Genomic DNA, 17,802 nt, shown 5'->3' on the forward strand with positions numbered 1-17,802 from the left:
AAAGAAAAAGAATAAAAAAAGGAACTCACAAGAAGCTGCTATAAATAGCTGTTAATCAACATAGCCTACGTTACTGCTAAGCATCCAGAGACTCTTTGACATTAATTTCATTTTTGCTCATATTATCTGAGACTTTTTCCATACTTGGTAAGGCATACGTATCCCCACTGGATGTTAGTGGATGGTATTTTACTTTGAAGTAAACTCTGCAGCTCACCAGAATTCCCTGGTGTTCAGTCTGGGAGGGATAGAGGCACAGGTTAATGAGCTGTCGTTTTTCTATATGGTGAAGGCTTTCCTACACTGGAAGTGCTCCCAGCATTCAGTAGCTGCAGTCCATTCCAAAGACAGAGATTCCAGCTTTGCTAAGTGAGGGTGCCAGTTATTTTAAAGCTGGTGCTCTTAATCCACCACCAGGACTCTCAATTTACCCTTTTAATGTCATTATAGACTTAGAGCTAATCCCAAACTGCAAGCAGCAACACACAGGACAAAAGGGAACTTAAAATCAGGATAGGCTATGGATTCCTCGTTTGACATACTGACACAATGAATAGCCATCTTTTAATCCCTAATTCTCTAACTCTTTCAGCTGCACACAATATTTAAGTGCCTAGCTGTAAATTGGATTAAAGCCAAAAATGTACCACTGCAGCTTCCTCGCTCTCTATCCTAGAAACACAAACTTGCTTTAAACACTCAGTCTGCTACTGGTTTAAAAGTCCTTTTCCTTCCATAGCAGTCTGCATTAGCTCCTACTCAAGCTTCTTAATAATCAGATACCAGTAATTCAGCCTTGTTTGGCCTTCCTGCACATTATGTATCCCATTCAAAAAAAATTCAATATAGCACCACTGAAAAAGAAATTACCAAAATGGAATCCCTAACATTACCCCATCTCTACAAGATGCCTCTCCACTTTCACAGCATGTCAAATTACTACAAACATGCTCCATCTTTCGCATCAGTCTCTGCGATATTTGCACTAGGCTTTCAATGACTTGAAGACTAAGGATGCAGGTACTTAACTCTACAGGCAATATTTCATAATAAAAAAGGGGACATTTTCTTCAAATTAAGTATATAGTTATCTGATTTAAATAAAACATTTTAAGATGTCTATGTTTTAAAATATTTTTAATTTCACTCATGTTTTACTTGAAAAACAGATTTTTAAAGCTTTATTCCCTCATTTTCTCAGCTGATCTAGCAGCTGTCATTGCAAAATAATCCAATCAATTCTAACTAGCATCTCCACCCTTATTGACACTTGATAGCATTAAGAAACAAGCATGAAGACCTTATCTACAGCAATTAAAGTCTGCTGATTCTCTAAGCAACAGAGGTAGAGATGCCTAGAAATCAAACCCTAATAATTAGAAAAGCTGCATAGGAGGAAGACAAAACAGGTCAAAACCTGCTTTCACACTACGATTACTCAGCGAAGGAGCCTATTATTGTCCTAATTCTTCTAGATTTGTTTGTCCTCCCACGTAGATTTTTTCCTTACCAACAAGAAATGTATATACATTGTGAAGTCATCTATGAATGCAGCAGTCAAATATTACCCTGTGGACAAATAGCTGAGTTACAGGAGCCAAATATTTGGGGGGAGGAAGAAAGCTGGAATGTAAAGAAAGTAAGCTGGGTGGCTTTTGAGCAGTTTCAAAATGTGTGTTTTATTAAATACACGTTTCGAAGAAATCAAAATTAATTTTGGTATCACAATACTGAATTCCATGAAGACTCAGCTCCTCACTACGTCATTTCTGTGCTGTAACTTGCCATATATGTATGAGAAACTTCTTACTCGCCTATGTGTATATTGGGCAGATATCCATGCGAGTTTTCTGGTTCAGAAAGAAAAGAAAACTACAGTGGGTTGTGCCATTCCACAGGGATGGCGCTGCAGTTCCCCCCCGCTGCCGCCCCCTCACGCCGGGACCGGCCTCCCGCTGCCCGCGCGCCCCCTGCCGGCCGCGCCTCCCCGCACGGGCACGGACACGGACACGGACACGGACACGGACACGGACACGGGCACGGGCACGGGCACGGGCACGGACACGGGCACGGGCACGGACACGGGCACGGACACGGGCACGGGCACGGGCACGGGCACGGGCACGGGCACGGGCACGGGCACGGACACGGACACGGACACGGACACGGACGGGCCCTGCCAAAATCCCCGCGTTGCTCGGCAACCCACGGGCTTGCTTGGGAACGGGGGCCACTCCCCGAGCTCAAATCGCCCTTGATGCATCCCAAATTTTGGTCCTAGCCTGCATGACCCCGTAATCCCTTGGCGCAGAGCTCGGCTAGAATAGTGAAAACTGCTGCCTTTAACCACACGTCCCCACTACTGCAGGCAGAAGCCACTTTCTTCTGCTTACATGCTAACTTGTTCCATATGGTTTTACTTCTTGCTCCTCTGTCCTTCACAACAAAAACATTTCATTCTATAATGAAAAATGTAAATCTTCCTGCATCTAAAAGGCAAGTCAAAGGAAATCTGACTGAGGAGCTTGCCTCATAGTGACAGCACAAGCATACAGCCTCCCAACTGGATTTGTGCCATCCTTAGTCATGCACAGCTGGTGTTTGCTCACTAAAATACTCTGTTCATAAACAAGCAATCTCTACCCTATTATTGCTGCCATCTATTAATTCAACTTGTTTCTACTATAATAAATCGTCTCTGGCCAGGCAGCTTTCATAAATAGTCATTCTAGTCTGAATATGAATCGTCCTGGCACAAAACCCAAAAATTCTTCCCAAGTGCTCCTAGGGGAGCACAACTGACTGCTGATACATCAAAAGAATGAAAAGAATCAGCTGTCAAACTAAGCGAGCAATTAAAAACAGGACACAAGGGTAAGACTTTAAGTTATTTCTTAACACAAAAAGAACATTGTATAGATTTATAGGCCTTGGTACAAGCCCAAGAGCTTATATATTTCTTAACTAATCCATCTACAACAGGTAACCCAGGGTACCAAAACTAATATACCAGGAAGGGATAAGAGGCTGTCCTGCTTGTTTTCCCTGGCTTTGAATCAAAAACTAAAATCAAACAAGAAAAAATAGAAAACCTCTCCAAAACCCCTACTCTGTCTTGGACAGGGTATCTAGGCATCTAAATGAAATCCAGTATTGAATTATTTACTCTGTAACCATGAGGTAAAAATACGCCAAACAGACTGAAAACCAGTATGCAAGACTTGGAACTCCCGAATTCTAATCTTGGCTCTGCCAATAACACCGTGCGACCATGACAATGTCCAAGCCTCTGTTGATGCCCTAGTATTTCAGACAATCACTACAATAACTGAAAAAGCTTCCATATGAAAAAAAAAAAGTCTGTCTATAGAAACAGTGGGGTTTTGGTTTTGGTTTTTTAACTATAGAAAGTAGACTTTCAAGAGAAGAGGGAAAGATGCTTTCTTTTATCAAGAGGACAAAAAATCCTTATGCTTTGACTTTTAATCTTCTAGTTTGACTATCAAACAAGACATCACAGCTGTCACTGAACACAGCAAGAATCTACTCTAATCCAGTCTCCTCTGAAAGCATCATTTACAGATCACCCTCACCTGAAAACAGTTGTTCTCAACAGTCTGTGACCTGTATTATCTTAGAAAAAGAACAGTTGAGTTATAAACATAGAATTTGTAACGCAAACACACTGTGTCTAATGAAGGAAGCACAGACCTTTATTGTCATGGTGATCTATCTTCCTCCATGAATCATTCTTTCCTCCTTTAAGCAGTACATCAAGTACAAGATCAGTTTCAATAAATCTGTATTTTGCTTATAAGAGATATAAGGACTGTAATAGGTTGCAGGGGGCTCCTGAAGCTCTGATTTACTCACATAATCATTACTGCTTCCTCTGAAAGAGACTAACTTACAAAAGCAATGAAGAGAAGAAAAACCATGGGGAGGTAATCCATAATCAGTAGTTATTAAACGTAAAATGAAGGCATCCACTGCTGTGTGTCTGAGGATAAAGAAATTCACTATAAACTTCAGCAGGAGGCACCAGTGGACTCTGGGAAAGAAACTCCTTATTTACTTCTGTATTGGCTCTGGCTGAGCTGGAGTTCATTTCCCCATAGTAGCCCCCACAGTGCTGTGCTTTGCATTGGTAGCTAGAAGTGGATCAAGGGTTGGACTTGATCTCAGAGGCCCTTTCCAACCCGGCTGATTCTGTGATAACACACCAGTGTTTTGGCTTCTGCTGAGCACAGCATCAGTATGTAATGTTCCTTCCCCAGTCAAGGGCAAGATTCTGGGAAGGAGCACAAGTAGGCCAGCTGACCCAAACTAACCAGAGGGATATTCCATATCATATGATGTTAGCTCAGATACAAAAGCTTAGGAGAAGGAAGGGGGGCATCCATTGTCTCCAATGGCTGCCTGCTAAGAAACCATTATGAGTCACTGAAGCCCTGCTTCTCAGGACATGGCCGGACATTGCTGCTGATGGGAAGTAGAGAATAAACCTCATTATTTTTCGCTTCGCTTTTCTGCACACAAGCTTTACTTTTCTGCTTTAGTAAAGTGCCTTATCCCAACCAACGAGTCATTTTCCATCTTTTTCTCTCTTCCCTTTTCCAGCTGGGAAGGGTAGTGATAGAGCACTTAAGGGCAATCCAGCCAAGATCAACCCACTACAACTTCATTCGCCATAACAAAAGTGATCATTGCAATGACCTCTACAATTCAGAGCACTGGACAATCCTAGCCTGGAACAAGATCCACTTCAAAAGCCTGAGATACTCACTTCAAAAGCCTGACTCACAAAATTAGTGAACTGAAATCAGTGTGAGTACACAAATGAACACACCAGTGACTTCAAGGCCAAAGTTTAAACATAAACATGATGTACGCATCATTATCTCAAAAAAACCCCAAAACAAAAACAAACAAAAAACCACAAAAAAAAATATTAATGCATGAACAAGCAAGAGAGAGTTGAGTTTATAAAATCCACCTTAATTTCATATTTTCTAACTTGTGACTACATCAATGCACCATTTCACCGAGGTAGCAGCTTGCTAACTTGTGACCATCGGTTCATGCAAGTCACAGCTGTTTCATCACTTTCAGCTGCTCTTCATTGAGTAACATCCACCAGACGCTGGCCTGCGACTTCACACACAATCGGAACATCACAAATGGCAGGTGCATTCTGCCTTTGCTTAACTTTCTTGGCTCAATTTCATTTAAAATTAGTTCTCAGCCCCTGATTTGCCACATAACTCCTGCAGTAACCTCTTCAATCATTCTAGACTATGGTCTCTCTTATTTGTGTGCTTCACGAGTGTTTTAATGGCCTACAGAAGTGGTATATCACATTATTATGTTTAAAGCCAGATGCTTAACTCCTGAAAAAGGGCATAATCCCAAAACTTGTGTATGTCAGAATTACTAAGAGGTGCTTTATCTCCATGTTCAAAAAGTACCAGACACAATCTTAAAAACACATAAACTGGTACGGAAAGTTATGTGCAATTAGTTGCCATGGTTTCCATGGAGCTACTCAATGGCCATCCAACAACAGATCACATTGCAGGCTCACATTTGTTTTACAAAAGTATTACAGCAAATGCAATGTTTTAAAGTTAATTAGAAGGAACCATTCAAGCAGTTTTGCTTTCAAGATGACAGATTTCTCTGAAATCAAATTACTCCAACAGCCTATTTAAAACACAGAATTAAAACTGTGAAATAACAAGATCAGATGCCATCACAAACAGTACATATTTCATATAACAGTTTTAAACATTCTTCTTATTAAGTGAGTTTATGGAAATTTCTTTTAACTTTATATAAAATTCCCACAGAAAGTGTGCAGATTGAATCTAAACCTCGCTCTTTCTACCTGTTGTTTTCTTTTACTCATCTTTTACAACATTAAAAAGATGCTACGTTTATCTGATTAAAGTAGTTGAGGATCTTTCTATTTAATGTTGTATGAGCACAAAACCTGCATTATACACCCTCATATAGGAAATGAGGCTTGCTTCTGAGTATACATGTGTGGCAATAAATGTGCACAATGGAACTACCCCCAGTCTGTAGCAGCAGGTGGACATAATGAACACCTGTTGTTTTTACACTTGAATTGTTCCCACCATCTATTTATAGTCCAGGTAACAGTTTGAGCAATACCAAACTGGGGAATGATAATTTTTCATTAAAAAAAAAAGTATTTCCAAGCTTTAGGGAAGATACATAGCTCTTTTTTTTTTTCCATAGCTGTTTATATATAAAGTATTTTTATAATAATTTCTCCAGAAAAAGTAAATCTTTGGACCTATATTTTTGAATCAGTGTTCTGAATTGATAGAATTTAACTATCTGTTAAGTGTCTCCAACCTGCACAAGCATCCTCTACTACTTCTATACATTCTTGTAGAATTGAACTCAGTAACACACAAGGGAAAGGACACAGCCAAACCAAGAGAAAGGATGAGATCTACTAAGTTATTAATGGTACTGATAAAATATAAACAAATTAACAGAAACTCAGAAGTCCACCCAAAACAAATAAAGAAATTAACTGTCAGAGTAAATACATTTAATGTATGTGACTGCCCTCAGCAGTAACCATTTGATATATGACACACATTTCACATTAAGGCTGATAATTAGATGATTACCTACCGAATCATTTGCTGCTAAGGCAAGGGCTATATTTACTGCAAGAAAGAGAAAAGAGAAAAAAACAAAAAGATTAAATCCAGGAAAACTGAATTCCTAAATATTGAGAACATTATCATTACTAACATGAGAAAATATAATATAAATACATGACACTTATTTAATAATTGCATCATCATCTTGGTTCTTAGCTTCTTGCACCTCTACAGTATTTTCAGTTTAAGTGGCAGCAGCACTCACATTTCAGTCCACATTTGTTAACAAGTGAACAAACTTAATCTGCAAAAACTTGCAAACTCTTAAGTTTCTAGAGGACATTGCAAAATAAAAACAATCTCAGTATTTTGCCAAAGCACACATTAAGGAAAAATTTTTGAGGTACCCACTTCTGAATAGTGGACACCATAATACAAAACTAAATTCACCCTGTCACTGATAACCTTCACCCTTCACTGGTAACAGTCTCCACTGAACTTTCATAAAACTAGAATTTAGGTAAGTATTGGCATGAACTATTAAAGCACAGTAATCAGGAAGATGATATCACTATTATTGATTTCTTGTGATATACTGAACATAGATGTTTCCTGGAACAAGATGCAAGGTATGCTTTTCACTTGATTTTTATGTCAGAAAACAAAATCACATCTACCTGAAAGCAATTGTAACAACTAAAGAAACAGACAAAAAGGGATGAAGCAACTAAAAAGACTGAGTTTGTTTACAGCTTTTATTTTTCCATCAATACTTAATTCCCATAACTAAAAAGCACATGCAAGAAATGGTATCTTTAATGGCTCACCAGCTTCAATTATGTTGGAAGACCTCCCAGAAGCTTCAGTATAAACAAAGAGTAATTTTTATAATGCAAGCAGTAACATGTTTTAGGAAAAAAAAAAACAACACACACCACGAGAAGAAACCCAACACACACAACTCTTTCTTGGCTAACATCTTTTGTTTTCTTTACATATTGCTGTTTGTCAGTCCACACAACCTTTCAACAGAGCTAAGCTGCAGTCAGTCTTGTTCTACCAGAAGAGTATAATGGTTCTGAGAACAAGCTGGGGAGCCAGATTCCCATCCGGAAGAACTTAGCACTGAAAAAGGTAAGCTCCTTCAAACAAAATGGCCAGGGTGTTAACAAGGACAACTGTACAGCTGTCTCTAAGAGGCACACAGCCTCTGTTTACTCCTAAGCTAATAAAGCACATAGATTTTATTCTTCAACTGGCTATTTAAACATAGGCTTGATTAATTATTCCCCAAATCAATCATGGGAAAATTCATCTTCTGAAAGTTGGAGACCAATCTACAAATCACAGATAAGGGGAAAAAACAAGCAAACCAATTTTATTATCAACAAAAAAGAAAAAAACCCAAATCAACTGCAACTCATATCTGAAGAAGGAAGATAGACACTGTCTTAAAAATCACTTCATACATCTATCTTCTTCTTACACACCTTTCATGTGTGAAAATTAATGTATGATCCACAATGCTTCTTTAATAAAAAATATTTGACTACTGAAGGGAAAGAAGGGAAACGGTACAGCACGTAAACCTAAGTTTTTTAGCTAAGATATCTAGCTGAACACTTGATGTTGAATCCCAGCTGAATCTTGCACTCCCTTGTATTTGTATTACTGTCAGTTCCAAGAGGGCGTAAACATGCAGCATAGGACCTAAACATTCATATTGGCCCTAACTACTAAGTTCCTATAGCCAGGAGTGCAGGAGAGCAAGGCAGTACATGCCAGAAAGTCTATACAACTTCTAAGCAGGCAACTTCTAATCATGGTCTCTCCACTCATGGGTTTAGCACTTCATGCTAAACCAGCAGCTCCACCTGCCAACCAGTATCAGGAATGATGCACAGGTTGATCCAAGTTAGTCTAATCCAGCCTAAACCTGGCATGAAGCCTTGGATATTGGGAAAAGGTTTTTCACTCAGAGGAGGGCTGGGCACTGGAACAGGACCCCCAGGGAAGTGGTCACAGCACCAAACCTGACTGAGTTCAAGATATATTTGGACGATACTCTCAGGCACAAGGTGTGACTCCTGGGGATGGTCCTGAGCTGGGCCAGCAGCTGAACTCTGATGATCCTTGGGGGTTCCTTTCAACTCAGGATATTCTATGATTCTAGTCTTCTTGAAATCAGCACAAGGGTGGGAAGGTTTATTACCGTGTACTTTCTAACTTCCAAATCCAAACTGGCCGTAGGAATAACATGGTTGAAGTCTCAAAACACCAAGCCAACAACACAAATAAAACTTCTTGGTCCAAAATCAGACGTATATAGAACCAGCTGAGTGTGCCTGTATCTGTAACATGGTTAACATACATCATCAATAAAATATGTATAGATAATTTAGATGAACTCTGAGGAAAAAAAAGTTAAAACACAGTTAATATGACTGAGATAAAGTCAACACATGGTAAAATGTATCAGCCTTCCTGAACAATACTAACAAATCCCAGCCTGTTAGTCTTTGCTAAAAATGTCTGAAGGCCCACATAGTAAGTAGTTTTATTTTCCCCAAACTTCAGGATTATCAAAATGTGAGCAAGAACATCAGTCTTTAATTTTATTTTACTTCCACAGCTGAAAACAGCAAGACTTTCAATAAATAAAAAATGCCTCTTTTTTCAAGACCACATGTTGACCTCTTCTCATGCCAAGATCAATTTTCTTCAGTAATCTCATCTTCAGGCTAATGCAAAAGAGGGAACAGAAGAATAAAAAAAAAAAAAAACCAACAACAAAAACACACCACAAACCCTAAACTTTGGCCAGATGGAGTAAATACAGAAGGATGTTGTTAAAAGACAGCAACTTGACAGGAAAGTGACAGAAAACACAGGAAACAAACAAAGAATCCAAGACTTGTACTAGACAAAAAGAAACAACAACAAAAAACAACTGAAGCATTTAAACATGCATTGAAAAATATATTTCCTATAACACAACTGCTTCTAATCATTGACTACATTGATCTCAGAAGACCAAAAAGTGCTGGAAGCAACAAAGAATACAACATGAAAGCCAAATGCAACAAACAGAAAGAGTTATTCAACAGGTGAAGGAATGGCCCTGACAAACTTGACCAGAATGCAGATCCTCTTGTCCAGAAATGGAGATCCAGTGCAATTAAAACATTACCACACTGAGAAAAACAATAAAAAGAACCCTGATAGGCTTTCTGAGATACAAGCAGTAAGACTATTTTCTGTAGTGCTTTAGGAATTAGAGGTGCTTACTATTCTCTTTTCTTCTAAATTCCTGCTCTCAAAATGTGTCAGCATAACTGTCCCCAAACATATTTCCCACAAACCCCAATTACAAAGAATATAACTTTAAATACATAATTCAGTAATGGTGCCATGCAATACTTTTGTTTATACTAGTTATCTGATCTTTTGTGGTCCCTCTGAATCATTAAATTTATTCTCATTATAATAAACAAGAATATAGATTTTCTTAATATTATGAATTAATACATTCATTAAAAAAGGCTGTCCAATACAGCTACATTTGAACGGTTCATTTACGTTTCTAATCTCTTATTTAATGCTTGTTGAACCCTGATTTTTTATTTTTAAATGCATGAGAACAAACTCTCTCCCAGCTTTAAGTATTATTTATACATATGTTATATTTTATGTAGAAATTACATATAGGTGCCAGTTAGCAGAACTTGAATTCACACATTTGTTTGCAGACACAAGAAGAATAGTCTGAATTTACTTTTCAAATTATGTTCATTTTGTAAACTTTTGACAGACAAACAGTTATTTGGTATTTTACCTGAAACAACCAGACCATGAATTATAATGATGTACCTTTTGGCTGATGGTTAAGAAATGCAAGTGTTAATTATTTTGCATGTCTTTGTATAGGTATGTGTATCCTATGTATAGGATAATAGATAAGTAGATTAAAATAAAAAAGGAAATTATTTTTTTCTAAGTATAGTTACTTTTAGTACAGGTATCATGTTTGTCTGTTCTAGTATTTATTATCCAACAGCCCTTTTCAAGCACGGCTGAAATACAAAACAGAAAATGGTAAATTAAAAGCTATATCCATCTGTTATTCTCAACAACTGGACATGAACAGTATACATCATTCAACTAAAGCATGACTCTTCTCCAATCTAGATGCTAAGGAACAGATCTTTAAACAAATTTCTAACACTTTACACAGACCTTTTCAAAGAAGTTTACCTTCAGTGTCACAGAATCATAGAATGGTTTGAGTTGGAAGGGACTCTAAAGATCAGCCAGCTCCAAACCCCTGCCATGGAGAGGGACACCTTCCACTAGACCAGGTCGTGCAAAACCCCATCCAACCCGGCCTTGAACACATCCAGGGACAGGGTATCTACCACTTCTCTGAGCAACCTGTTCCAGTGCCTCACCACCCTCAGAGTAAAGAATTTCTTCCTAACATCTCATCTACATCTTTCCACTTCAATCTTAGAACCATTCACTCTTGTCCTATCACTATCTGCCCATGTAAAAAGCCACTCTCCTTCCTTTTTATAAGTTCCCTTTAAGTACTGGAAGGCTGCTATAATGTTTCCCTAGAGCCTTCTTTTCTCCCAGTTGAAGCACCCCAACTCTCTCAGCCTGTCTTCACAGCAGAGATGCTCCAGCCTTCTGATCACCTTTGTGGCACTCATCTGGACCCACTCTAACAGGTCCATGTCCTTCTTATGCTGGAGGACCCAAACTTGGATGCAATGTGACCATCCAGCCAATTCCTTATCCACCAAGTGGTCCATACATCAAATCCCAGTCTCTCCAGTTCAGACAAAAGGATGTTGTGCAGGAGAGAGCCAAATGCTTTACACAAGTCCAGGGAGATAACACCAGTCACTCTTCCCTCATCCACCACAACTGTAACCCCATCTTAGAAGGCTACCACAGTTGCTGGCATGATGATTATTTTTCCATTTTGCCATCATTGTTTAAGTTCAAGAAAATTTCTGCAGTACTGGTAACCCATGAATTATCTCGTTCTACCACCTAGGAACAACTGCACAGTTAGAGAACAATTAATCTAAAACCCAATGGTGGAGTAGACAGTTTTGTGGTTTACAACTACTGTTTCCTCTTTTGTTTATGAAACAACTATACAAGTAGTTGAGAAAATTGGACAGTCCTGATTTTGAGCCTTTCTAAATATTAGTGTCCTCGACAGAGCACATGACCACGCTCACACAGCACAGAGGCACCGTACAGGCACATCTAAGCTGCTAGAGGAAGTGCCACCGCACTACCATATGATCCAATTCACCTCAGCTTGCATTGCCTCTTAGAGCAGACTGTCTCAGGACACCACTGCACTATTAGATACTATTTCAAAGCTGTCTGCTCCATTTATATCTTATTTAAAGGCAAGACTTCTGTACCCAAACAGATTCTCAGTGGCTGCAATGGGACTTAACAGAGGTAAAGGGTAGTGTTAGTAGAACCAATTTACAAGCTAATGACACAAGCATCCAAATATTCTTTACCAAGTATTAGAAAATATGCAAAGTCAACAATTAAAAAAGGTCAAATCTTACCTGCTGTTGTTGATTTTCCAACTCCCCCTTTTCCAGAAGCCAAGACCACCACCTGCTTAACTCCTTCTATGGGCTTCTGCTTTGGCAGCCCGCGTGACAGGATCCGGGCGCGTCTGTCCCCAAGAGAATCGTCCCCAGAGCTCGAGGACTAACAAAACCAGAATGCAAGTAAATGGTATGCATCAACATGCAGCTTTCGCAGAGTTGACAAGAAGGAACCCACCTGCACACTGAGAAATTGTCACTACTAGTCCAAGAAAACCCTTTGGCACGCGGGCTCTCCCAAAGGGAGCCTGCTTCACAAGGCGGGCAGGGACGGGGCCCACTTAAAAGTAACCCCAGTCGCATTTTGCTTAGACTCAAATATGATCGATCTTAACACCCAAACTAAAAGAAAAAAAAAAGGAGGACTTGTGTTGAAATAAACCAAAGCACTCCTTTAAAAGTCGAAGCTTTAAAAAAGAGGCCAAACCTAGCTGTCTTTTCTGCACAGTTGTTTCAGGCACAACGAACACGGCAAAGAGCGAAGCAGCAGGAACGCGAGGCGCCGAGGGCAGGCGGTGCCGCACAGGCAGCTGCCCCGAGGGCTGTCTGTGCCCGAGCCGTGCCACAGGCATCCTCTCCGCCTCTCCTGCGGCAGAGGAGCCACACGCGGTCCCGCGGCAGGACGGAGCGAGCAGCCGAGTGGAGCATCCCCGCGGGCAGCGTCCCACCTGCTCCCGGAAGGTACAATTTCACCGCCAAAGGCGCTGAGCGCCGCGCTACTCCCTGGGAGTGGACTCAGATCCAGGCAAAAAGCAGGCAGACCCCATCTCCCTCTACCCAGCCCAACACTGCCCTAGACCTAGACCTAGACCTAAGCGACCGCACCCCCTCCCGCAGGGATACTGCTGCCGAACTGGCCACCGCAGGACACAGTCCGTCAGGGCATCCACGGAGAGCCAGACTACGGCGGTCCCCCCGCCTGCCGCCCTCCGCAGCGCGCCCTCAAGCGCTCGGCCGCTCCGCTCCCCTCCCCGGGCGGACGCGGCGCTCAGCGGAGCTCACGCCTCACTCACCGCGGAGCCGGCGAACGGAGCGGTGCAAGCGGCGGGCGCGCAACCTGGACCGCGGGACGGCGCTGCCGGAGCCCGCCCGCCGCCGGCGGGGAGGAGGCGGGCAGCGCTCCGCACCCAGCGCCAGGCGGGACCCGCCATCCCGCCGCCGCCGCCCCGCCCCCGGCGCGCTGAGATGGCGCCGTCTGCCCGCGCCCCGGCCCGCCCCCGGCCTCCGCCCGGCACTGAGCCCCGGAGCAGGCGGTGGCGCTGGCTGTGCCGGGCAGAGAGCGCGGCTTGTTGGATGTAGGAGTCTGGCGCTGAGAACTGCTGCGGCCCCGGGCTTGGGTGGAAGAGACCCAGGTCCTCCCGCAGAGAGCACAAGCGGTGGCACTGTGAAGCAGCAGCACGGAAGGCGGCTCCCTGCCTCTGTCCGTAAGGAAGATGGGGCCAAGGGATCAGCACCGAGTGACCACACGCATTACAAATTGGTTCGGACTTGCTCCTTATAATGCTATACTTGTCCCCGCAGAGGGTCGTTCTGGCGCTCTCTACAGCCCTCCCTCGGCCTGTCAGTGCCTTCTGAGTTCTCATCTTGGCCCGCAAAATGGTCGGCCGAGAGCTTGGTCCTGTCTTGGTTTGTATTCTCTACAAATACATATATCCCATTTTCTCCTTGGGGTCATTAGGTAAAAGAACAAAGACACCTGTAGCCAAGACAGATGCCACCTGTTTGGTTTTGTTTGTGTTGTTTTTTGTTTTGTTGGTTTTTTTTAATAATGCTAATATTGAAGCATAGAATAACAAGAATGGGTAAGGTTGGAAGGGAGCACAGTGGGACATTTGGTCCAACCTCCCTCCTCAAGCAGGGCCATCCGAGAGCACATGACACAGGACTGCATCCAGGGAGTTCTTGAGTATCTCCATTGCGGGAAACTCCACAACCTCTCTGGGCAATCTGTTCCAGTTCTCAGTAACCCCACACAGTAAAGAAGTTCTTCCTCATATTGAGGTGGAACTTCCTCTGCATCACTTTCTGCCTGTTGCCTCTTGTCCTATTGCTTGGCACCGATCGTTTTTCTAGTCGGAGTTTCAGTTTTCCATCCAGTTTACCCTCTCTCAGTAAAAGTTTCATCAAAACCACATTTCTGTTCCTTATATTCAGTGAGATTTGTTTAAAGCTTCAAGACACATCATCTATTGCTTCTCTCCCATTTACAAGGCTTACAACCACTTTGTGGAAGGAAATTAGATTGGTTTGACATTATTTGCTCCTGACAATTCCATGAACAAGCCTTATTCATCTGAGTGGTATTACAGAAGTAATTCAGATCTTGGTAGTTTCAGGCCATTAGTTTTCAAATATAAAATACAGCGTAGATAGTGTCTTCTGTTGGTATCTGTTGTAATATGCAATGGATCAGAGGATTTTACATCAGTTTAAAGCATTATTATGATAAAAATTTCCTCTCTTTCACAGTGAGTGGAATTTTCACTACTATTTTAAGTGTTATTTTTTGTCTTTTATTATTAAAAGCACTAATCAAGCATTTTGCTCAAACCTACAGTTTTCCAATGCTCAGCTACAACACATAAATTATAATGATAAAAATATTTTTTTCCTATGCTTTAAGCAATTCTCATATTTTGCATAGCCAGAATAGACACCTGAAGTGGTCAAATAGTTTCCCAATAATTTACCCTACTGTCGAACCAAAACACAAAGGAATACTGAAAATCAATAAGCCATTTCATTTTGAAACTGCAATATAGATCTGCCTTGAGGGCCTTTTTTTCACTGCAAAACCATGTTACCTTTTGCATTGCAGAAAATTTGCATAATTGTTTTTTCTACTTTGATCAGTTGGAGGCAGTGTTAAAGTGCAAAATATTGTGCATCTCACATAAATGGAATTGGTACTGCAGGATCACTGGTAGGAATACACTTTAGATATGCATCACTTCAAAGTCTATACAAAGAAAAGAATATAGCAAAACATTCTATGAGATACTGCTTAATTTTGAGAATAGCTCCAACACTGATTGGAATAATCCCCAAATATTTTTGTGGGCTTGCTTTTTTTTGTAAAGCTGATCTAGCACAAACTGAAACTGAGCTAACAATTCTCAATATTTTTAGTTTTAATCATTTCTTTTAGCATTGGTTTGTTAATAGTAGGGTAGCTAATACGGCAGTAAGTTGTATTGAATGTAAATACGAAAAGTAGGATTTGGCCATTAGAAAGGAAATCAATTTACTCAGCAATAAAGGAGACATTTTCAAAATACCTTGACTTTAGTGGAATACAATGATTGTGGTTTGACTGAGTAGTGTTTCACCATCTCTAATAATTGTGAGACAGTTTTATGGATTATACATTTCTCATAATTGTTCTGGGTGCCCCGTTTAAATTTTAACATTTGAAAATATTGTTCTATGTTGTTTGCCCGACATGTTATTGCACTCCACATACAGTGCTAAAATATGAGTCTAAGAAAATGAAACCAAAAATTAACTAAGTTTTTACTGCCAGACTCGAGTCGTGATGGAAACTACAGGAATCTCTGCATCTTTCAGAAAATTCCACTTCAGACTTTTCAACAGTTCAACAAAATGAAAGACACAATATTTAGTTTTAATGCAAATTGATAACGTTTTCTTTAAGTAAATGTAACAAAATATTTCATAGACTTTAAATTGCTATTCAGCCTGAACACTAACATGATAAAAATAGAATTGATTTTTGTCTGAAATTAGATTGCCGTGTGTTTAAATATATTCTTTCTCCACCTAAAATCAATTACAGGTGTCCAGGTATAGCTAGGAAAAAATTGTTGCCAAAATGACTCCAAATTTCAAAATTAATTAACATTTGAAAAATTACTTGGTAGATAATTAGGCTGATTTGTATGCAGTAGGAAGTAAGCAGCTAAAAAAAGAGCATATTATCAAAACCGTAAGCTTTCAAGGCTGATGGAACCCTGTGTTTCCATTCTCATTTCTGGATGTTTGCATAGTACCATATTAATAATATAGTAAGTTAAAGGCACACTGCAAACTGTTTCTCATATAAGCCATCTATTTTGGTCACAATTTGAACTAAAAATTACATTAAAGAGTGGCTGAAAAAATGTTCTTCAAAACTAAGGGGTCATTTTAGCTTTATGACCAGGTCTGTAATCTTTGGCCACTGCATGCTGGAGTGAGTGTGTGGCATGGGGGTGGGGGGTGTCTCAGATTCTGGGGGTTTTTTTCCCTGGCTGGTTGGCCAGCCCTGGCACCTTAAAGATAAATACATTTTAAATGCTGATTTTTAATTTTTTTTTTTTTGTCCACATGGTGATAATTACTTGGTTGATGAAGAAAGGAATTCTTACATAGTTTAATTTTAGGCCAGTTTTCAAAGCTCATGTGCTGGACAATGAGGCTGATGTTGCATGTTTAAGAAATATAGATAGTAAAATAAGATACAATGCCCTAAAGTATGCTACTTCTGGAGAAGCAGGGAAAACCCTCACTGTGATTGCGTTTTAAAAGCTAGAGGCTGTTTCCATCTGAGCGTCAGACTGCTAGAGAGCAAGGAGGATACCTGGGGTTAACACATTCCCTTTTTTTCCATGCTTTTTTAAATTGGAGTTGTTCCCAAGGTTTTTCAAAATGCCCACTGGTGTGAGTTCTTTGCTTTACTTTCACTATGCTCCTTGTGGAAATTAAAGCAACATTCAAGCTGCTTTACTTCATGCTGAGATACTGATCTGGTCCTACAGAGATCAGCACCAGCTTGACAGAGCTTGTGCATGTGGGCTTGGTGTCATACTTGGGGGTAACAGGCTCCCGATGTATCAGTAAGGCACATCTTACAAACATGTAAGTAGGGAATTTCAGGCCTTAGAGGAGAAAACAACTGCAGGCATATATGAGGAGAGTCCTTCCATCTCCCACTATTGCCTCTCATTCATTAGAATTTCTCTTTTAATGTCTTTTTTCTGCTAGGCTTAGGCAACAAAGTCAACCTCACTGATACAGAGGCAGTTTGTTGCAAAGTAAATTTGGACCAAGGGATTTTAACAGATTCTGATTTCAAATATCCACACAAAACAAGGGAGGTTTACCTGTGCTTTCTTAAAAAATATTGTTTAAGAAGAAAAACGTTGGTTATATATTGCAGTGCTTGAAACTGTAAGATCTTAACAAGCACAATGAAAACACAGAAGAAACAATAACAATTTCTTCATTTTTCTTTATCACGTGTATTACTATCTCAAATAAATATAAGACCACATAAGTAACTTCAACAGATGCGATTGCATTGCCAAACCTTAAACTAAGAAAAAAATGCAATTGTCTACTTTAGTTTGGTTTTGATAAATGAGGAAGAAGGTCTGGCAGAATTGAGACCAATTTAGTTTGTATATTGCTTTCCTGTGGACATTTTAGTCAGTGCAGTCTTTCACAGTCAAGAAGAGATAAAAACCTTATTTAAATTGGCACTAGACTCTTCTGAAGTCAGTCATCAAATTCTT

The 17,802-nt window shown here is 40.4% G+C and overlaps 1 protein-coding gene across 1 annotated transcript in view; it reads right to left on the reverse strand.

The window, feature by feature from the left end:
• Positions 1-13,887, reverse strand: part of NUBPL (NUBP iron-sulfur cluster assembly factor, mitochondrial) — an 86,423-nt gene extending 72,536 nt beyond the window's left edge. Inside the window, exons 1-3 of the mRNA XM_051806287.1 lie at positions 13,303-13,887; positions 12,245-12,392; positions 6,673-6,707 (exon numbers count right to left, since the gene is read on the reverse strand). Of these exons, the coding sequence (XP_051662247.1) occupies positions 6,673-6,707; positions 12,245-12,392; positions 13,303-13,872 (753 nt within the window). The 5' untranslated portion in view covers positions 13,873-13,887. The remainder of the gene's footprint in view (positions 1-6,672; positions 6,708-12,244; positions 12,393-13,302) is intronic.
• Positions 13,888-17,802: the final 3,915 nt, after the last annotated feature.

This window comes from Manacus candei, unplaced genomic scaffold (genome assembly GCF_025592945.1).
Source record: "Manacus candei isolate 608988 ecotype Guabito, Panama unplaced genomic scaffold, ASM2559294v1 h1tg000067l, whole genome shotgun sequence".
NCBI lineage: Eukaryota > Metazoa > Chordata > Aves > Passeriformes > Pipridae > Manacus > Manacus candei.